The 20470-nt window shown below is 43.2% G+C and overlaps 1 protein-coding gene and 1 long non-coding RNA gene across 3 annotated transcripts in view; one reads left to right on the forward strand and one right to left on the reverse strand.

Moving 5' to 3' along the window:
* Positions 1–339: 339 nt before the first annotated feature.
* JUND (JunD proto-oncogene, AP-1 transcription factor subunit) lies at positions 340–2724 on the reverse strand. Its single transcript, XM_075850061.1, is given in 2 exon segments — positions 340–2052; positions 2054–2724. Coding segments are annotated over 2 exon segments (876 nt in total). The 5' UTR covers positions 2147–2724; the 3' UTR covers positions 340–1269.
* Positions 2725–2909: 185 nt separating this feature from the next.
* Positions 2910–20470, forward strand: part of LOC142740644 (uncharacterized) — a 58201-nt gene continuing 40640 nt past the window's right edge. For both annotated transcript variants that reach the window (XR_012880836.1, XR_012880843.1), the window contains exon 1: positions 2910–3047. This is a non-coding gene — a long non-coding RNA (uncharacterized LOC142740644). The remainder of the gene's footprint in view (positions 3048–20470) is intronic.

Raw genomic sequence — 20470 nt, forward strand, 5'->3', positions numbered from 1 at the left:
TGAATAAATTCACTTTGAGTGCTGCTTCACGTTCTCTTTTTTGGATATACACACACACACACATATATATATACACACACACACATACACACATATATATATATATATATATACACACACACCTATATACATAAACATTATATTACACATACACACACTGTAAATATAAATAAAGCAGTAATCCGGATATAGGTATAAAGGAAAAATACTTGCAACTTTCAGTTATCAAAAACATCCCGATGAGCAAGTTCCATGCAAGACATACCCTAGTTTAAAAGAAACTAGAATACAAAAATAACAGATTATTGGAATTATTAATTATTGGAATCAAACTAACGATTATCATTTAGACCATACTTTATTGTACATAAGAACACTAAAGTACTGGATATACTGGAATGTGTAGTAAAAAAAAGGCCTAAAAACATTGTTCCCAGTAGAACATAAATATAGCAAGTTGAACTGAACACTTGAAACAAAAAAAATCTGGAAAATATTACATATACATTATTTTACAATAGGGTGTGCAAGCATGACACACCCGGACACTTTCTTTACTGCTCCAATGGAGTGGCCTGCAATGTCAGAAACCCCCTGGCAAGAAAGAGGTTAAACATATGCAGAGGAATGGCCCTCTTCTCCCTGCTCTAGAGACCTTGTAAACATTTAAGGCAGTGAATACGCAACCTGCACTAAATGCACTTGGCATTAGTATTCAACCAAGTTTGTCTAGAACATGTATGAAGAATAAAAAACTTCTATGTGGTGTAAACCTGGGTCCCGGAAAAGGGGAGAGAGTCCCCTACTATACCTAAAGAGACAACAATGCATTCCTTTCAGGCACTCTGGATCCCCATCTGATCCTATGTTACCCTGCACATACAAATCTACAAATGAGTGCATAAAATAACTGACATTTTCATTTATACAATGTAAACTGAAGACATTTTTACCAATGAACATTATCTGAGCCTCGTCTCAAGAAACAACCAGCTTCATAATGTCTAAGGCCTCATTATTCAACACCATTTACTGTCTATGTGACCTGGCTATGTCAGGTGAGGACAACCGCCCCCTATTGACAGTATTCATAGCTACATAATGGGGTCACAACAGAAACCACAAAAGTTGTTGGTAGAGCCTATGATCCTGATGGCTGGACGACAAGATGGCATTAGGTCCAAACAGTCCACTTTTGGCATGTGAGATCCTCTTTTGGAATGAAGTTTATTAGTAGGCAGAAAAGTCAAAACTGGATACAAGTTCAGCTTAATAGGCTTGGACTTGCTGAGGAAGAAGTTGGCAGCCACTGTTGACATGACTCATGACCTTCTGCTTGAGCTGTGCCACCTGTTCCCTCAACAGGTTAGCAGTAGATGCCAATTCTGTATTTTGATTTTTAAGACTTTTCACTTTCTCCTCCAATCTGGAGATTCTTTCCAATTTCCTCTTTCTGCATTTAGATGCTGCTATTCTGTTTCTTAGCCTCTTTCTTTCAGCCTTTATTCTTTCTTGCGTGTCCATATTAATTGGAGACATTGGCGGGCTTTCTCCAAAAGTTGCCACTTCTGGCACAATTTGAGGTTCATCCTTGAGAGACTGGAGTCTAGATGGAGGGGCCAAAGACTGCTGCGACAAGCCTGATGGTGGGGGTGGAAATGGCACAGTGTCCGTGCTGTAGTTTACAGTGGTGCCCATCGACCCACTTGAGTAGCTACTAAGATTGGCATACACAGGGGCATCAGATGACGGGGGAGGCTGGAGACTACCACCAGCAGGTACAGAGCTTAAATCCACTGCACTTGGTGAAACTCCAAGTTGATTCTGTTTGTGAAGATCTTCCAGTGCTTTCACAAATCCTTCAGCAAACTCCTGTTCTTCACTAGCCACCTTTGGGTAAATAAATTGGCTAGTAGTAGGTGTAGTAGTGACCAGGCCATTAGACTGAATGATGAGCCTCTCAAGTTCTGGAGACGCTAGCTTCAACAGTCCAAGATCAGGAGAGGTCAGTAGGCCATCACCATCACGTAGAGGCTTCAGGTTGAGGTTTAAGGTCTTTCTTCATCATGGTGGCAACAGAAGACGTGGAAAAGCTTGAAGCCTGATGCAAATTCAACACATCATCATGGTAGAAGGGTATTTCCATTATACCATAAGACCGTCTGAGTAAGAACTGTGTGGGCTTCAGCGACTTAAACCCCCATTAGACATCTTTAGAAAGAAGGCAAAGATTCAAAGTCAAAAGTGTCCTCTGGGACCAGCACAATCTGTTGCGTCTTCTATGTAGGCGTGCCTTCAACTCCCAATGTAAGTTACTTGGGGAATATGCTTCTTTGTTCTTGGAAATGTCAAGTTCCCCTTTAAGAGGCAGGCAAGCCTTTGTCTACAGCGCCGGGTTTTCTACCATGCCAGCCACACCACGGGGCAGGCGGTGCCCACAGATCAGCTCTGCCAGTTAGACCGGGTAACTTTAGTAGTGGCGCCGAGTGAATGTTCCTCAGTCTGTTGCTCCTCAGCCACCTTCTCTCTTCCTCTACAGTACAAACTGTAGGTGGTGCGGCTGCCTGTAACCTTCGTCCCTTGTTACAGAGGTGCTTGTCAACACTGAGGCAGGTACTTCCTTGCCGCAGCCAGTATCCAGCTTCTTCCGTACAGCGATGTTTTAGCCGCGGCGCCGCCGCCCGTACTTCCTTATATAATGTTTCCTCGGACATTATGTCACTTAGCTGCCCCCTGATTGGTTCCATATGACGTGAGACGTTTCCTGTTAGGGTTGTGGGCGGGCCGAAGCGAGTAGAGACGCACACTGGGCTGATGTAATTGGTTAACTAATTAGCCGCTGCTCGTCCAATAATAAGTCGCGATCAGATCACGTGTCTTTGACGTCTTTTCTTCGTTAGAGAGCTCCCTGAACTGAGAGACGTCAGAGGTTATTTTTAGACACGTGGACAGGGAGTGGCGCTTGTCTGAGCTGAGACAACTGTGTCGACTCCTTTGTGCAAGGACATATATAGAGGGGTAACCAGACTTCCCTTTTAAAGGAAGAGGTGCGTTTTCTATTTGGATAGCTCCACTGCTTCCCTTTCAGGCATTTTCTAAACAGCGAGTGTTCACTTCTCTTCCTGTGTGTTGAGCAGTCACATCTTTCCCCTTAAAATCACAATTTCAGCAGCAAATACACAATAGAAGGGGATCTTCCGCTATCGACCCACTAAATACAGACCCCAGAGAAGAAATGGGATTGAATCTTGTGAGATAGTGACCAGCTGCACCAGATCTGTGACTTGTAAGGCTTTATTAACATGGCCCGGTGTCAAATTGGCTGTGAAAAACCAGTTTTTCACGGCCTATTTCAACCCGTGAGGGACCTGTGTTCCCGCATCCCTCATAGGGAAAACGGGCCAAAATAGGACATGTCCTTTTCTTTCCCGGTCTGTTAAAAAAAATGGCCGTGTGGATAGCCACATAGACATGCAATGACTTTAATGCATCCGTGTGGTGGTCGTTAAAAAAAAAAGCCTGTCACCCTTCCAATTATCCCTGTCATGTGAATAAGACCTTAGCCAGCTTTTTAAGAAACACGTAACTAAGAATCGGCTGACTAGAACTTGTAACAATTGGCCGAAATTGAAATTTAATTTTTATTTATTTTTTTACCCAAAGAATTTTTGCTTCCACTAACCCAACCCTCATTTATGATGGATCTTTTACCAAGGAATCATAGAAGCCAAGTGACAGAGATTTATCTGTGGTGGATTAATCTTAAAAAAAAAAAAAAAAAACCGACATGGCCTTTCTCAGAAAACAAGAAATGCCTACACCAACCCCTTATATATTCCTGATCGTTTGTAATACAACCCGTAACATGGTTTTATCCAAACTGTCTAATAGAAAAATTTTCAGCCCTAAACTGATTTCACACGGGACGGATACGCTGCATAAAAGCACGCAGCGTATCCGTCCTCTGAGCTGCAGGGAATTCCGGCCGGAAAACCACACCAAACTGTTTTATGACGTTTTATCCCACGAGATCGCAGCAGCCTGTGATTGGCTGCAGCGGCAGTCACCTGGGCTGAAGCGTCATCCCAGGAGGCCGGCCTTCTGACGTCACCCGGGCTGGCCTCATGGGATGAAACGTCATCCCAACAGGCCGGCCTTCTGACGTCACCCGGGCTGGCCTCATGGGATGAAACGTCATCCCAGGAGGCCGCGCTGGAAGAAGGAACACAGACTTCCGGGTAAGTATCCGTTTTGTTTTTTTCTGAGTTGCGTTTTTTGCGGCGGGATTGCTGCAAACTGCTATTTCTGAGCGTTTTAAGTGATCAAAAAGTCACAGGTACCCCAAAATGGTACCAATAATAACTACAGCTCGTCCCACAATAAACCAGCCCTCCTACCACTACGTCTATGAAAAAATAAAATTAGTTATGGCTCCAATAAGTCAGGAAATAAAAAAATATGCAGTTGTGCCGGCCCGAGGGGAACGTTTCTTCTGTTTCAAGTGGCGAATTATCGAGGCCCCTAAAATTAGGGAAACATGAAGGGGAAGGCCCAAACATATCTGCTGGAAGGGTGGCCGTATTATACCAGGACAACACTTCCCAGCAAAATTCCTCAAACTGCAAAGATCCCAAGTGTGGACCAAAAGGGGAATAAGTAAAGACAATTTATTAGTGCGACACCGCCCTGTGCAGAAAGGATTGTGTCACAGCGTAACACACATCTATGGATCATTTTATTGTTTTTTTTTACCCCATTATTATACCACCTGACTATGCCCCTTATATACTCCGCCCGGCTTACATGTACCCCCACATTATAAACGGAAACACCAGTAAGGCTGCAAACAAAACTAACACAAGCAAAATCCACGCTCAAAAAGCCAAATGGCGCTACCACCCTTCTGAACCCTACAGCGTGCCCAAACAGCAGTTTACTTAAACATATATGGCATCGGCATACCCGGGAGAACCCTTTTAAAAAATTTTCGGGTGTGTGTCTCCAGTGGCACAAGCTGGGCACATATTGGCATATCTATGGAAAAAAATCCCATTTTCACTCTGCAACATCAAGTGCACACCAATTTCTACCTGTGGGGTTAATATGCACATTACACCCCTAGGTGAATACCTTGAGGGGTGTAGTTTCCAAAATGGGGTCACTTCTGGGGGGGATCCACTGTTTTGGTCCCACAGGGACTTTGCAAATGCGACATAGCGCCCAGAAACCAATCCAGCAAAATTTGTACTCCAAAAGCCAAATGGCACTCCTTCCCTTCTGAGCCTTACTCTGCGCCCAAACAGCAGTTTATGACAACATATGTGGTATTGCCGTACACAGGAGAAGTTGCTTTACAAGTGTTGGGGTGCTTTGTTTCATTTATTTGTTGGGAAAATGAAACATTTTCAGCTAAAACTACGTCTTATTGAAGAAAAAGGATTTTTTTTATTTTCACTGCCCAATTCTAATAAAATCTATGAAACATCTGTGGGGTCAAAATGCTCACTACACCCCTAGATGAATTCCTCAAGGGGTGTAGTTTCGTGAATCGAGTCACTTTTGGGGAGTTTCCACTGTACTGGTACCTTAGGAGCTTTGCAAAAGTGACATGGTGTCAAGAAACCAATCCAGCAAAATCTGTGCTCCAAAAGCCAAATGACGCTCCTTCTGTTCTGATCCTTGCCGTGTGCCCAAACAGCAGTTTATGACCACAAATGGGGTATTGCCGTACTCCAGAGAAGTTGCTTTACCAATGTTGGGGTTCTTTTATTCCTTTATTTGTTAAGAAAATGAAAAATTTTGAGCTAAAGCTACGTCTTATTGGAAAAAAAGGATTTTTTTTTATCTTCACTGCCCAATTCTACTAAAATCTATGAAACCCCTGTGGGTTCAAAATGGTCACTACACCCCTAGATGGATTATTCAAGGGGTGTAGTTTCCTAAATGGAGTCACTTTTTTTGTGAATTCACTGTTTTGGTCCCTTAGGGGCTTTGCAAATGCGACGTGGTCTCCGCAAACCATTCCTGCTAAATTTGAGCTCCAAAAGCCAAATGGCGCTCTTTCCCTTCTAAGCCCTGCCGTGTGTCCAAACAGCCGTTTATGACCACATGTGGGGTATTGTTTTACTCGGGAGAAATTGCTTTACATAAGTAGTGGTGCATTTTCTCCTTTTAGTCCTTGTGGAAATTAGAAAAAATTAGCTAAACCTACATTTTCTTTGAAAGAATGTAGATTTTCATTTTCACGGCCTACTTCCAATAATTTCTGCAAAAAACGTGCGGGATCAAAATGCTCACTATACCCCTAGATAATTTCCTCAAGGGGTATAGTTTCCAAAATGGGGTCACTTTTGGGGGATTTCCACTGTTTTGGCGCCGCAAGAGCCTTTCAGACCCGACATGGTGCCTAAAATATTTTCTAATAAAAAGGAGGCCCCAAAATCCTCTAGGTGTTCCTTTGATTCTGAGGCCTGTGCTTCAGTCAAAAAGTGCACTAGGGCCACATGTGGGGTATTTCTAAAAACTGCAGAATCTGGGCAATAGATATTGAGTTGTGTTTCTCTGGTAAAATTTTCTGTGTTACAAAAAAAATAGATGAAAAATTAATTTCTGCAAAAAAAAAAAAGAAATTTGAAAATTTCACATCTACATTGCCTTAATTCCTGTGAAAAATCTAAAGGGTTAAGAAACTTTCTAAATGCTGTTTTGAATACTTTGAGGGGTGAAGTTTTTAAAATGGGATGACTTATCGAGGGTTTCTAATTTATAAGGCCCTAAAATCCACTTCACAACTGAACTGGTCCCTGTAAAAATAGCCTTTTGAAATTTTCTTAAAAATGTGAGAAATTGCTGCTAAAGTTCTAAGCCTTGTGATGTGATAAAAGGATGTTCTAAAAACAATGCCAATCTAAAGTAGACATATGGGTGATGTTAATTAGCAACAATTTTGTGTGGTATTACTATCTGTTTTACAAGCAGATACATATAAATTTAGAAAAATGCTAATTTTTGCAATTTTTCGCTAAATTTTGGTGTTTTTCACAATTAAATACTTAATGTATCGAGCAAATTTTGCCAGTAACATAAAGTCCAATGTGTCACGAGAAAACAATCTCAGAATCACTTGGATAGGTAAAAGCATTCCGAAGTTATTACCACATAAATTGAAACATGTCAGATTTGAAAAAATTGGCTGTGTCCTGAAGGCCAAAACAGGCTGTGTCCTTAAGGGGTTAATTGAAAAACGAATAATTAAATGTTTATGACACTTAAATCCGATGTGCATAATAATTTGGAACGCGGTGTAGTAGCGGTTCACAGTGTTACAGCCTTCTCCCATTCACTTAGTTACATAGTTGATATGATTGAAAACAGACACGGGTTCATAAAGTCCAACCTATAATCCTACCGTGTTGATCCAGAGGAAGGCAAAAAACCCCATTAGGTTGATGGCAATTTCCTCAATTTTCTGCAGCATCTCCGATGAAACTAGTAGACATTCCGCTGTCAAACAACCGCACCATTCCCTTTGTTTTTTTACTGCAGAAAATGTTGCAGATTCAGTCCACTTTCCGCAGCAAAAAAAAATGAGGTGAATTTGGGGTTGCAAATTTTACGCAGCGCGTGGATGATATTTGTTAAATCACACCCACTGTGCTGCTATTGTATTCCGCTGTGTATTTTCCGTCTGCAATTCCGGACGGAAAATACGCAGCAATTCCGGTACTTGTGGACAAGCCCCAAGTCCTCATGCCCACTTCAGTTATTTTCTTCAGGGTGCTATCCATTTTTATAACTGATAGCACCCTGACACATGCATTTCTATGGGGCCATGCACACTTCAGTTGTTTTGACGGTTCAGTTCGTGCGTTTTGTCAAAAGTAGTGCATGTTCTACTTTTGTCCGTTGTTCAGTGACCGTGGGGTCCATTGAAGTCTGGGTCCGTCAAAAAAAACGGACGTCATCCGTGTGCCGTCCGTTTTTCACGGATCCGTTGCTAAGCAACGGCAGGGCGTGCCAAGAGTTCCCTGCATTCAACACACAGGATGGATTTTAACAGACCGTTTAAAACGGAAGACAAACGGAAGCACAGCATCCGTTTAAAACGGAACGCACGCGGACACACGGATCCATTTTAAACGGACGTGAAAATGGTGAAGGATGTGTGCATGAGGCCTTATTAGGGTAAAAATTCCTCCCTGACTCCAAATATGGCAATCATAATAAATCCCTGGATCAATATCCCATCTCCAGAATCTAGTACTCATAACTTGTAATATTATATTTTTTCAAGAAAGGCATCAAGGTCATTCTCCTATGGCAGAGAGTTCCATAGTCTCACTGCTCTTATAGTAAAGGTAAAACCTTTTTTCCTCTAGACGTAGAGAATGCCCCTATTGTCCTTGTTACAGGCCTAGATGTAAAAAAAAGATAATTATCGTCCCTGTAAATATAATTGCTCCTAAGCCGTCTTTTTTTCTCTCAACTGAATGACCCACAGTTTGATAACCTTTCGTGGTACTGCAATCCACCATTTCCCTTAATTACTGTAATGCCGGCGGCGGACCCCGAATCTGACAGCGGTCCCTGCCACTGGGTCTCGTACCTTGCTCGGTAGGCCTCTTCATCCACGAGGCCGCCAACGTCCTCTGTCATCTGTGGCTCACAACCGCTGGATTTCTATTGCGAGCACGCGTGCTCCGGCCGCCTCTTAAAGGGCCAGTGCGTGTGAAATTTAAAGGTTACCCAACCACCCCTGCTGCTTCCCAGGACTACTTAAGGCACCTTCACCTTCTCCCAAGTGCCTGAGCAACATTGTACTAACCAAGTGTTAGCCTGCGAAGGTTCCTATATCCCGTGTCCATGACCAGTCCTATGTCCGTGACCTATCCTGTATCCTTAGTCCTGTGTCCGTGACGAGTCCTGTATCCTGTGTCCATGACCAGTCGTATCCTGCGTCCGTGACCAGTCGGTATCCTGTGGCTGCTTCCAGTAATCCGCCACCAGCCTGCTTCCAATAATCCGGCACCAGCCTGCTTCCAGAAATCCGGCACCTTCTACCTGCAATCTGACTGTGTCCAGCTGCCACCAAGGTACCATCTACCTGTGACTGTTACACTTGGCTGGCCAGCAGCTGCTCCATTATGGTGGAGTAGCCCAGTGGATCCACAACCCTATTGGACGTTACAATTACCATGGTCGCCCTTCTTTGCCCCCTTTCTATTTCAGCTATGTCCTTCTTATACACAGGTGCTTAAAATTTGAAAAGAGGTAAAACTATGTTCTTGTCATGAGCATCTATGCCTCTTTTGGTTCATCCCATGATTTTATTTGACTTGGCAGCAGCTGCCTGGCAATGGTTGCTAAAGTTTAAATTTACTGCCCACCAATATCCCCAAATCTGTTTAGTAGCCGTTTTACACAGTGTTTTACCATTTAATGCATAACTTGAATGAGAGAAGGCTGTAAGGCTGGGTTCACACGACCTATTTTCAGACGTAAACGAGGCGTATTATGCCTCGTTTTACGTCTGAAAATAGGGCTATAATACGTCGGCAAACATCTGCCCATTCATTTGAATGGGTTTGCCGACGTACTGTGACGACGACCTGTAATTTACGCGTCGTCGTTTGACAGCTGTCAAAAGACAACGCGTAAAATTACAGCCTCGTCAAAAGAAGTACAGGACACTTCTTGGGACGTTTTTGGAGCCGTTTTCTCATAGACTCTATTGAAAACAGCTCCAAAAACGGCGCGAAAAACGTGAGTTGCTCAAAAAACGTCTGAAAATAAGGTGCTGTTTTCCCTTGAAAACAGCTCCGTATTTTCAGACGTTTTTGGCTCAGCGTGTGAACATACCCTTACACTGTGAACTGCCGCTACAAGCGTGTCGGTGAGCAGGTAAGGTATGAATGAGCACTGCGCCCTTTTCAAAAAAGCTGAACGGCGGGGGTGCTGGGAGTCAGACCCCCACCGAGCAGATATTTATGGCCTCTCCTGAGGAAAGGCAATTCATTTTTTTCTCACTGGAAAACCACTTTAACCCCTTGACGCACCATGACGTGCTGGTACGTCATTGTTCAGGGGGAGAAGTATGGAGCGGGCTCAGGTGCTGAGCCCGCTCCATACACTGCGGGTGTCAGCTGTGTCTTACTGCTGACACCCTGCACTAACAGCAAGGAACAGCGATAGCGCTGTTACTAGCTGTTTAACAACTTAGATGCTGTGGTCAATAGCAACTGCGGAATCTAAGCCATTAAAAAGTGGGGCCGATAGCCCATCGCCGTAATTGCGGGGTGTCGATAGTTGTCATGGCAGCCCGGGCGCCTAATGAAGGCCCCCAGGTCTGCCTTCTTTCTGCTTCTGTTAACAAAAACCTGTAAAAATGACAATACACTGCAATACATTAGTATTGCAGTGTATAGAAGCAGCGATCTGACAATAAAGTTCAATAAAGTTTTCAGTAGGGAAAAAAAAATAAAAAATTGAAAGTTCAAAAAACCCCACTTTTCCCATTTTTTTCTAAAGTAATGTAAAAATTAACAAAATTGGTATCGCTGCATCCGTTAAACTCTGAACTATTACAATATAACATTATTTAACTCGCACAGTGAACGCCGTAAAAAAAATGAAACGGCCAGAATGGCAGTTTTTTTGTCAACTTCACTCCAAAAAAAAATATCAATGATCAAAAAGTCATATGTTTTAAAAAATGGTACCAATAAAAATCTACAGCTCATCCCGGAAAATATAAGCCCTAACACTGCTCAATCGACTAAAAAATAAAAAAGTTATGGCTTTCAGAATATGGCGACACCCATTTTTTTTTTAGCAAACAGTTTTCTTTAAGTAAAAGTAGTAAAACATAAACCCATTAGTGAGCGCCCCATAGTGTTTCTACGTCGGTCACTAACGGTACTTATTCCGATGCAATAGACTTTTTACGTCGCTGCATCGGAATAAGTAAACAGAGCAGGGAGCTGTCAAATCTCCCTGCTCTCAGCTGCCAGATGTAGCTGAGGGCTGGGGGCGTCCCTGCTCGAAAGTGTGAGATCGATATTAGTATCGATCTCACCCGTTTAACCCTTCAGATGCGGTGCTCAATAGCGTGCACCGCATCTGAATGGTTTTGGAGAGAGGGAGGGAGCTCCCTCTCATCTCACTGACACCCGGCGATAAGATCGCCGAGTGTCTGTATCTCCGATGGCAGCCGGGGGCCTAATAAAGGCCCCCAGGTCTGCCTGTAATGAATGCCTGCTAGATCATGCCGGAGGCATGTCCTAGCAGATGCCTGTCCGTTTTACACGGACAGGCATAATACACTGCAATACAGAAGTATTGCAGTGAATTATAAATGTGATCGGATAATCGCATAGTGAAGTCCCCTAGTGGGACTAGTAAAAAAGTTTAAAAAAAAAGTTTAATAAAAAGTGAAAAAAAAATGAAAAACCCACTTTTCCCCCTTACAAACTGCTTTATTATTAACAAACAAAATAAAGTAAAAAAGTTACACATATTTGGTATCGCCGCGTCCGTAACGACCCCAACTATAAACTTATTACATCATTTAACCCGCACGGTGAACGTCGTAAAAAATAAAATAAAAAAAACATGCAAAAATTGCTGTTTTCTTTGAATCCAGCCTTAAGAAAAATGTGATAAAAAGTGATCAAAAAGTCGCATCTACTCCAAAATGGTACCGATAAAAACTACAAGTCTTCCTGCAAAAAAAAAGCCCTCCTACAATTGCATCGGCAAAAAAATCAAAGCGTTATGGCTCTTCAATTATGGAGATACAAAAACAAATAATTTTGAAAAAAAAGGGTTTTCACTGTGTAAAAGTAGTAAAACATACAAAAACTATACAAATTTGGTATCGTTGCAATCGCAACAACCCACTGAATAAAGTTATTGTGTTATTTATACCACACGGTAAACGGCGTAAATTTAGAACGCAAAAAAGTGTGGGCGAAATTGCTGTTTTTTTTCTATTCCCCCCCCCCCCAAAAAAAAGTTAATAAAAGTTAATCAATAAATTCTATGTACCCCAAAATGGTGCTACTAAAAATTACAACTTGTCCCGCAAAAGACCTTATACAGCTATGTCGACGCAAAAATAAAAAGTGTATAGCTCTTTGAATGAGACGATGGAAAAACATAAAAAATGGCTTGGTCAGTAAGGTCTAAAATAGGCTGATCATTAAGGGGTTAAAAAAAAAACTATATCTATTTGGTAGTGTCAAAATTGCATTGACCAGCAGATTAAAACCAATTTATCATTTTTACCGCACGGTGAAAGACGTAAAAATGAAACACCCCCCCCCCCCCCTAAAGTATGGAGGAATGAACGTTTTTTTCCCAATTTTACCCCTCATGATATTTTTTTTCAATTTCACAGTATATTATATGGTACGTTAAATAGTGTCAATAGAAACTACAACTCCTCCCGCAAAAAACAAGCCTTGACACCGCTCAGTTATGGCTAATGGCAGGCGGGAAGTGAAAAACGAAAAAATAACAGAAAATGGCTTGGACTTCAAGGGGTTAATTTATGACACTGCTTTTTGAATGGTTGCTAGAGTTTTGATGCTCAACATTATTGATAAATGAGCCCCAGTGTTGTTATTTAGTCTATTGTATTGTGACATGTCACAATACAATCTACAATCTACACAATACTATCTACAGTGCCCATAGTAGATAGTGCCCACATAGTGCAACTGTGCCCACTGTAGATAGTGCCAACATAGTGCCACAGTGCCGTGTAGATAATGCCACATTTCCCATTGTAGATAGTGCCCGTGTAGCTAGTGTCCATGCAAATAATGCCCATATAGATAGTGTCACAGTGCTGATGTAGATTGTGCCACAAACAGTGCCCATGTAGGTAGGGCCACAGTGCTCACTGTAGATAGTGTCCACATAGATAGTACCCTGGTGCCAATGTAGACAATGCCACAATTCCCACTATAGATAGTGCCACAGTGCCCATGTAGATAGTGCCACTCTGCCCTCTGTAGATATCACCAAACTTACCTGTCCCTGTTCCCATGCTGTCCTCTCCAGCGATGCAGGCCTAATCTCTTCTGCTTGCATTACAAGAAAAGCGCCGAATGGCAGGGAAGGAAACTAGTGGTCAATTGTATCCGCGTCCTGTCGTTCAATATGCTATCAAATTTTGCACCCCGGCTTCGGATTTATCTTTGAATAATGAAGTGTTGGGGGCTGCCTTCTATGAAGGACTGACAGGTCAAAGACGAACAGGCTGGGTGAGATATTTCATCTTCTCTGAATTACATTATTCCCCTTGCTGCTCAGGTGAGTCTTCGAATCAGAGAGAGATCTAAGAGAAAGGAGCAACACCGTCTGCTTTCACTGTGCCACCTGTTTCTGGGGAGTTTGTATGGCATTGCCAGTCTCTGAAAAAAGAGAATGCATCCCTAGTTCGAGCAAGAAGCATCTCGAGTCCTCTTTAATGGGGTCTTTAGGTAAGTGCCCTAAAGGGGCGGTGCTGTCACAATCAGCATTGATTGCGCTGTTACTCACCTCTACATGCTCTAGAATACTTTTCTCACATTTTTGTGGCAGTCACGCTGTGTTGCTAGGGAATCATTGCACGCAGCTGGTATTACAAACAAAATTCCATCTGACCCTACTGGTATCCCTAATTAATGGTATGCTTTTTTGTATTACTTGGGCATGTGACCACACCCAATTGTTTCAGTCAAGCAATAGCAAAATCTATCTCCACCTCCATTCACCCAGCTTTCCCAGGGTAATAAAGGTTCCCTCCCCCATCACTCTGGGTCAAAGCAATTAGGTTCTGTTACTTGTTGTTCTACTCTACATCTATTGAACTTTAGATACCGACCCAGCTTGTCTTTGACTAATTCATTGTCTGCCGCCTGCCTTGACCTTTTGCCAGCCTTCTGCTGTGACGGAAATCTGCTTGCCCTGACCTTCTGCCAGCCTAACCGTGGTGATCATACTTGACCTGCCCTGACTTCTACCTGCCTAACCTCGTACATCATCAGCTGTCAAGGTACTTCTTATCGTATCACCCTGTCCTGTTTACGTCAGCCGTTGCCAACGGGGGACTCTGAGGGTAATGACCTGTGGATTCTCAGCAGCGAATCCAGATCCCTGTATAGGGGTTAAAAGGTAAATACCCGGGAATCCCTTAGACTCCACTTCCCGGATAAGCCCCAAGCAGGGCCGCCACCTAAGGCATCTCGCCTCAGGTGGCGGCATGCAGCCTCTCTGAGGGGGCGGCGGGGCCACTGAAACCAGCTGCCGCCACACCCTCCTGCACTATAATTGTACCTGCATCTGTAGGACACAGATACAATTATATGCATAAGCACTGAATGGCGCCGCTTGCGCCATTGAAAGGCGCAGATTAGCAGGGCAGAATGACTTACCCTGACACTCAGTGCCTTTTTAACGATGCAAGCGGCGCGATGAAGTCAACGTGCCGCTTGCGTCGTTCAGCCCCAGCAGACCTGCTCGGAAAAGGATGGTGCGGGAACGGGTTTAGGTGAGTATGTAAAGTTTTACTCTATGTTAAAAAGTGTGAGGGGCTATATATGGAGCACTATCTACAGGGGGGCTATATGTGGGGCACTATCTACAGGGGGGCTATATGTGGGGCACTATCTACAGGGGGCTATATGTGGGGGCTTTATGCGGATCACTATCGACAAGGGAGGGGCTGTATGTGGGGCTCTATGTACAGGCGGATATATGTGGGTCGCTAGCTACAGGGGAGGGATATATGTGGGGCACTATCTACAGGGGCTACTATCTACAGGGGATCTGTGGGGGCCACTATCTACAAGTGGATCTATGTAGGGCACTATCTACAGGGGGCTGAATGGTGGCATTATCTACAGAGGTATCTATGTAGGGCACTATCTACAGGGGGGGCACTATCTACAGGGGCTCTATGGGGTCAGTAATTACAGATGGCTCTATAGGGGACAGCACTGTATGTATGTGGGGAACTGTCTACAGGGGCTCTATGTGGGGCACTGTCTACAGGGGCCTCTATGGGGGCACTATCTACAGGGGACACTATGGGAGGCACTATCTACAGGGGGCTACTTGGGGGGCACTATCTACAGGGAGCACTGTGTGTGTGGGGGGGGGGACACAGTGTATGGTGCTATTATTAACAGGGACACAGTGTATGGTTCCATTATAATTAGAGGTGTAGTGTATGGTACTGTTACATTTAGGGGCGTAGTGTGTGGCACCATGAGAATTTTATCTTCGTACATAGGTGCAGAAATGTTTCAAAAGTGAGGAGCAGAAGACATCTGAGTGGCAAACTGCAGAAACGGGCTGTGGCCGGGAGGAGTCATCATAGAGGTCTGGACCGGATAGAGAAGAGAATAGAAAAAGAACATCTAGAATCTGAGGAATCGTCACCTCTGAGACACTTAATGTGAATGTTAATTCTGCCTCTAATCAGTACTTTAGTCACTGTATGATATGCAGCGAGATAATGGTGGTATGTTTTTTTTGTTTTTTTTTTGTGAGGCTGCTAGTGATGTAGAATAGCCTGGGGGATGTCAAACAAGATCTAGGGGGCACCATTTCAATTTTCACCTCAGGCAGCAGAAAACCTAGAATTGGCCTTGACCCCAAGACAAATCCGTTGGCAGCACAGAGGGTTCTAACAATTCTCTGCTGGCTCCGTGACAATTGACCCTTCCCCTTTCTGGTCACCAAAGATTAGGGCCTTGATAACCACCTCTTGGAACTGCAGGAATGTTCCCCTCTGGCCTACACATCGGGATAGAACGTAAGCATTATACAGTATACCACACCCTTGATTTGTGCATGGCACCATACGGCTTCAACACTTGATCTGAAAGATGAACCCTTCCCATGGACTTATTATAGTCCAGAATGCAGTTTGGCTCGTGGGTCACTGTATTTATTACCTCGTACAAGGACAGGGGTGCTGCTGTTACCGTGCATTAGGGTCATTATAAGGACGTCCCTCTTGTCTTTTATACTTAACCAACAGCATGTTCTCCCTGCACAATGCCCTGTTCTCGCACAATGTAATGCCCAATCAGTGTTTTAGGGAGGTGTCTCTGTTTTTTGCGCACAATGCCGCTGTGCTTTTGGAAGTGAGGCACTTAGATAATGAGATGCTGGTAAAGAAATCATCCAGGTAGAGGTGGTAACTCTGGTCCAGCAGTGGGTGGACCAAATCCCACACTATCTTCTTACTAACTTCTAGGAACGAGTGGCGTCCCAGTGGTGGTTCAATCCTGGAGTCCTTTCCTTCGTAAACCCTAAACCTGTGGGTGTATCCTGATGTACTCTCGCACAGCTTGTACATTTTAAGGCCATACCTCACCCTGAGCAGGTACTTGCAGAAATTAAGTCTTCCTTCAAAACATACCAGGAACTTATCTATGGAAATGGACCTCTCGGAGGTGTAGGATTGGGCAAACTGTATGCTTGATCAACGACTGACCTGATTTTAAAAATGTGAGGTCACCTCGGGGTGGGCACTGCACATTATCATTATAATGTAAGAACTTCAGGATTGCTTCAAAGCATTTCCTGGACATGGCCATTTGGGAAAAATCAGGGTGTGGTACAAAATATCTGCGTTACAGTATTGCCTGGTATTTGGCTTCTTCACAAGTTCCATATGCAACACATAGCCCAAAACTTCATAATCTCTGCTGCGTCTATGAAGGTCCACCTGTGGGGTCTAAAAGATGATGATGTGTTTTTTTAAAGTTTTGAATAAAAAATAAAAAACTGTTCTCCTTTAGCGACAACAAACAAAATACCAAAGTGCTGATCAGTGATGTGTGTCACTGATCAGCGCACAGTGGCTGCAAGAGGCACAAAAGGATGTGATCGGACACCTATGGGGGGGGGCTTAAAAAGAAAAAAAACTAGCTGCACAATGACATGAATACACCCGCTCTACTCGCTCTCCTCAATGGTATAAGGAGAAAAGAGATGGCGCCGTTACTTTGAATGGTGCCAAGTGCTGTGATTGGTCATTCCGTACAGTCTACCCAATCATAGCGATTGGTCCCTTTGGCAGTTGGTAGTGTTTGGTGCTGTCCAGTAGCAGAACTGATTGGCCAATTCATATGAATGCTCGTTCTCAATCATCTCCCTGTGTAAACAGGGCAAACACTTGTTCATCGGCTGATTGTATAGTTTATTCAGCATTAAATATTATCGTTTTGGGCAGCACATGTCCCTGAAGTGAGAAGTGCTGCCGACATGATGGAAATGTATGGGGACGTGCGATCGTAGTAACGAGCATTCGTCCCCAACATAACTAAGCATTGCTCCTTGTGAAATGAGCAAACGAGCGCCAATCAATGAGCTGTCTTGTTGATCGGCACTCGTTTACACGGCCCATAACGGGCCGTGCAATAGGACCCTAAGGGCCCATTCACACCAACGTGAATAACGTCCGTGTGCTGTGCATGGAAATCATGCGCAGCACACGGACCCATTGATTTTAATGGGGCCGTTCACACATGCGTGAGTTTTCACGTAGCAAGAGTCTGCTACGTTAAACTCACTGCATGTCCTATATTGGTGCGTTTTCACGCACCTACACGCCCATTGAAGTCAATGGGTACGTGAAAACCACGAACCGCACACGGATGCACGTGCGGTGCGTGATTTGACCATCAATTCGATTGCAATTAAAAATGTTTAAAAAATGTGCTTTATGAGTGCGTGAATAACGCATGCCACTCGCAAAGCACACTGATGCATAACGCAACACACACGGACCAGATTCACGCCCGTCTTTCACGTGCGTGAATCTGATACGCTCGTGTTCCCGTAAATAAGAACATTTTTAATTGACAAGGATTTACAGTTCCTTATCTTGCTTCAAGGCCAATGAGGATAAATCAATATTCAAGCTCTGTTTTCATCTTATTTTAACCCTATCTTTCCACTTCAGGAGTTGTTTTTCCTTGGAGAAATCAGTCATTTTGCAAAGTGATTGGCCTTTCAGTGGATTGTGTTAAAGGGGTTTTCCAATACTTTTTTTTATTTCTTAAATCAATGCAATGTTCCTCTATTAAGATATTAGTGCACTCTGTCTAGCTTTTTCTTGATAATAAATGGTTTTAGTAACATTACTCCCTATTGTTTACCTGGAGAGGTTTGTTTTGCTCAGTAAGTTCATTCCTCTTCTCTTCCTGTGTTTCTCCTCCCTGCATGCACTGCTCTAGTCCCAGCATGCAATGTGCATGCAGCAGTGCACTTGCTCCGCCTACTACACCCAGCTCTACTAACTTCTGCAATCCCAGTCTTCATTTTGGTGCTCTCATTCTATTACTGCTAGCACAAGCTGAAATCACTGGATATCTGCGTTTTTAAACAACACTGACCCTATATGATGATACGTAAAGTTTGGTCTTTATAATTATAAGTTTTCTAAATGTATATTAACTGTTTATACAGTCTTAGTTTTAAATACTGTATTTTATATATATATATAAAATAAAAAAAATTGAATTCTAACATGTGAATTGGGATAAAAGGAGCAATACCTGTGGATCGCCGCTGCATCCTGTGTCGGAGATTCACAGTGAGCAAGAAAAAACTAAAGGGAAGCAGCGCTCCTAACTAGCCATCGATGAAAAATAATTCCCCTTCATGTAACTCTGCTACCTGTCAACTGAAAAGTCATCCACCACAGGGAAAAATGTTAGTCCATCATGTCTGATTCCCAGGTGTTTCTTTGCGGTACTCCTCTGTGTGGAAACATTTTTCACTCTGGCAGCTGATTTTTCCATTGACAGGTAGCAGAGTTACACAACAGGAAAACAAATTCCCCATCATGTAACTCTGCTACCTGTGAACTGAAAAGTCATCGGCTGTTTGAAGGGGGTGCACCGCTCGTATAAGCGCTGCTTCCCCTTACTTCATCACACTGTGAATCGCTAACTAGTTCGTATAGAAGCGAAGTATTGCCTAATTATTTTTTTTGGGCTTCCAGTTCAGTTCTGAAGTGGCTTTGAGGGGCCTATATATTAGACACCCCTATGAAACACGACATTTTAGAAACTAGACCCCTCAAAGTATTCACAACAGCATTTAGAAAGTTTATGCACAAAATGTTTTACCAGAGAAACGCAACTCAATACTTATTGTCCAGATTCTGCAGTAGAAATATCCCACATGTGGCCCTCGGGCGGTAATGGACTGAAGCACCGGCCTCAGAAGCAAAGGAGCACCTAGTGGATTTTGAGGCCGCCTTTTTATTAGGCACCATGTCCGGTTTGAATAGGTCTTGTGGTACCAAAATAGTGGAAACCCCCAAAAGGTGATCCCATTTTGGAAACTAGACCACTTGAGGAATACATTGTAGTTTTCTTGGGGTGCATGCAGCTTTTTGATCAGTTTTTATTCTATTTTTAAGTGGCGCGGTGACTAATAAACAGCAATTCTATTGTTTTTTAATTCTATTTTTGTTACAGCGTTCACCGTGCGCTATAAATGACATATTCACTTTATTCTATGGGGCGATACGATTAGGGCTCATTTACACGAGCGTATTATACGTTTTTGCAACGCGCGTCGCAGGGACCTATGTTACTCTATGGGGCCGTGCAGACAGGTACGTGATTTTCACGCAGCGTATGTCCGCTGCGTGAAACGCACGACGTCCTATATTTGTGCGCTGTTCGCGCATCACGCACCCATTGAAGTCAATGGGTGTGTGAAAACCACGCATGTCGCACGGAAGCAATTCCGTGGGACGCGCGTGATTCACGCAACAGCACTGTAAAGGATGAATGAAAACAGAAAAGCACCACGTTCTTTTCTGTTTACAAACATCCAAACGGAGTGTCATAATGATGGCGGCTGCGCGAAAAGCACGCAGCCGCGCATCATAAAGGGCTGACACACGGAGCTGTTAAGTGCTTTTTGCGCACGCAAAACGCCGCGCTTTTTGCTTGCACAAAACGCACACGCTCGTGTAAACTCGGCCTTACGGTGACACCAGATGTTTATAGTTTTTTTATGTCTTATGGCGTTTGCACAATAAAATACGTTTTGTAAAAAATCATTCACTTTTTGTTACCTTATTCTAAGAGCCAGAACTTTATAATTTTTCCATCAATAAAGCCGTGCGAGGACTTATTTTTTGCGTAACGAACTGTAGTTTCCATCAGTACCATTTTTCGGTAAATGCAACTTTTTGATCTATTTTTAATACATTTTTTGGGAGGTGAAGTGACCAAACAATTGTGATTGTGGTACGGTTTATTATTATTTTCTTTTACGGCGTTCACCGCGCGGGATAAATAACGAAATAATTTTGTAGTTCAGGCCGTTACGGACGCGGCGATACCAATTATGTATCGTTTATTTATATATTTTTATTAATAAAAAAGGACTGATAAGGGAAAAAAAGGGGGATTTTTTTAACTTTTAATTTCTTATTTTTACACAT

Source organism: Rhinoderma darwinii, chromosome 1, assembly GCF_050947455.1.
Source record: "Rhinoderma darwinii isolate aRhiDar2 chromosome 1, aRhiDar2.hap1, whole genome shotgun sequence".
NCBI lineage: Eukaryota > Metazoa > Chordata > Amphibia > Anura > Rhinodermatidae > Rhinoderma > Rhinoderma darwinii.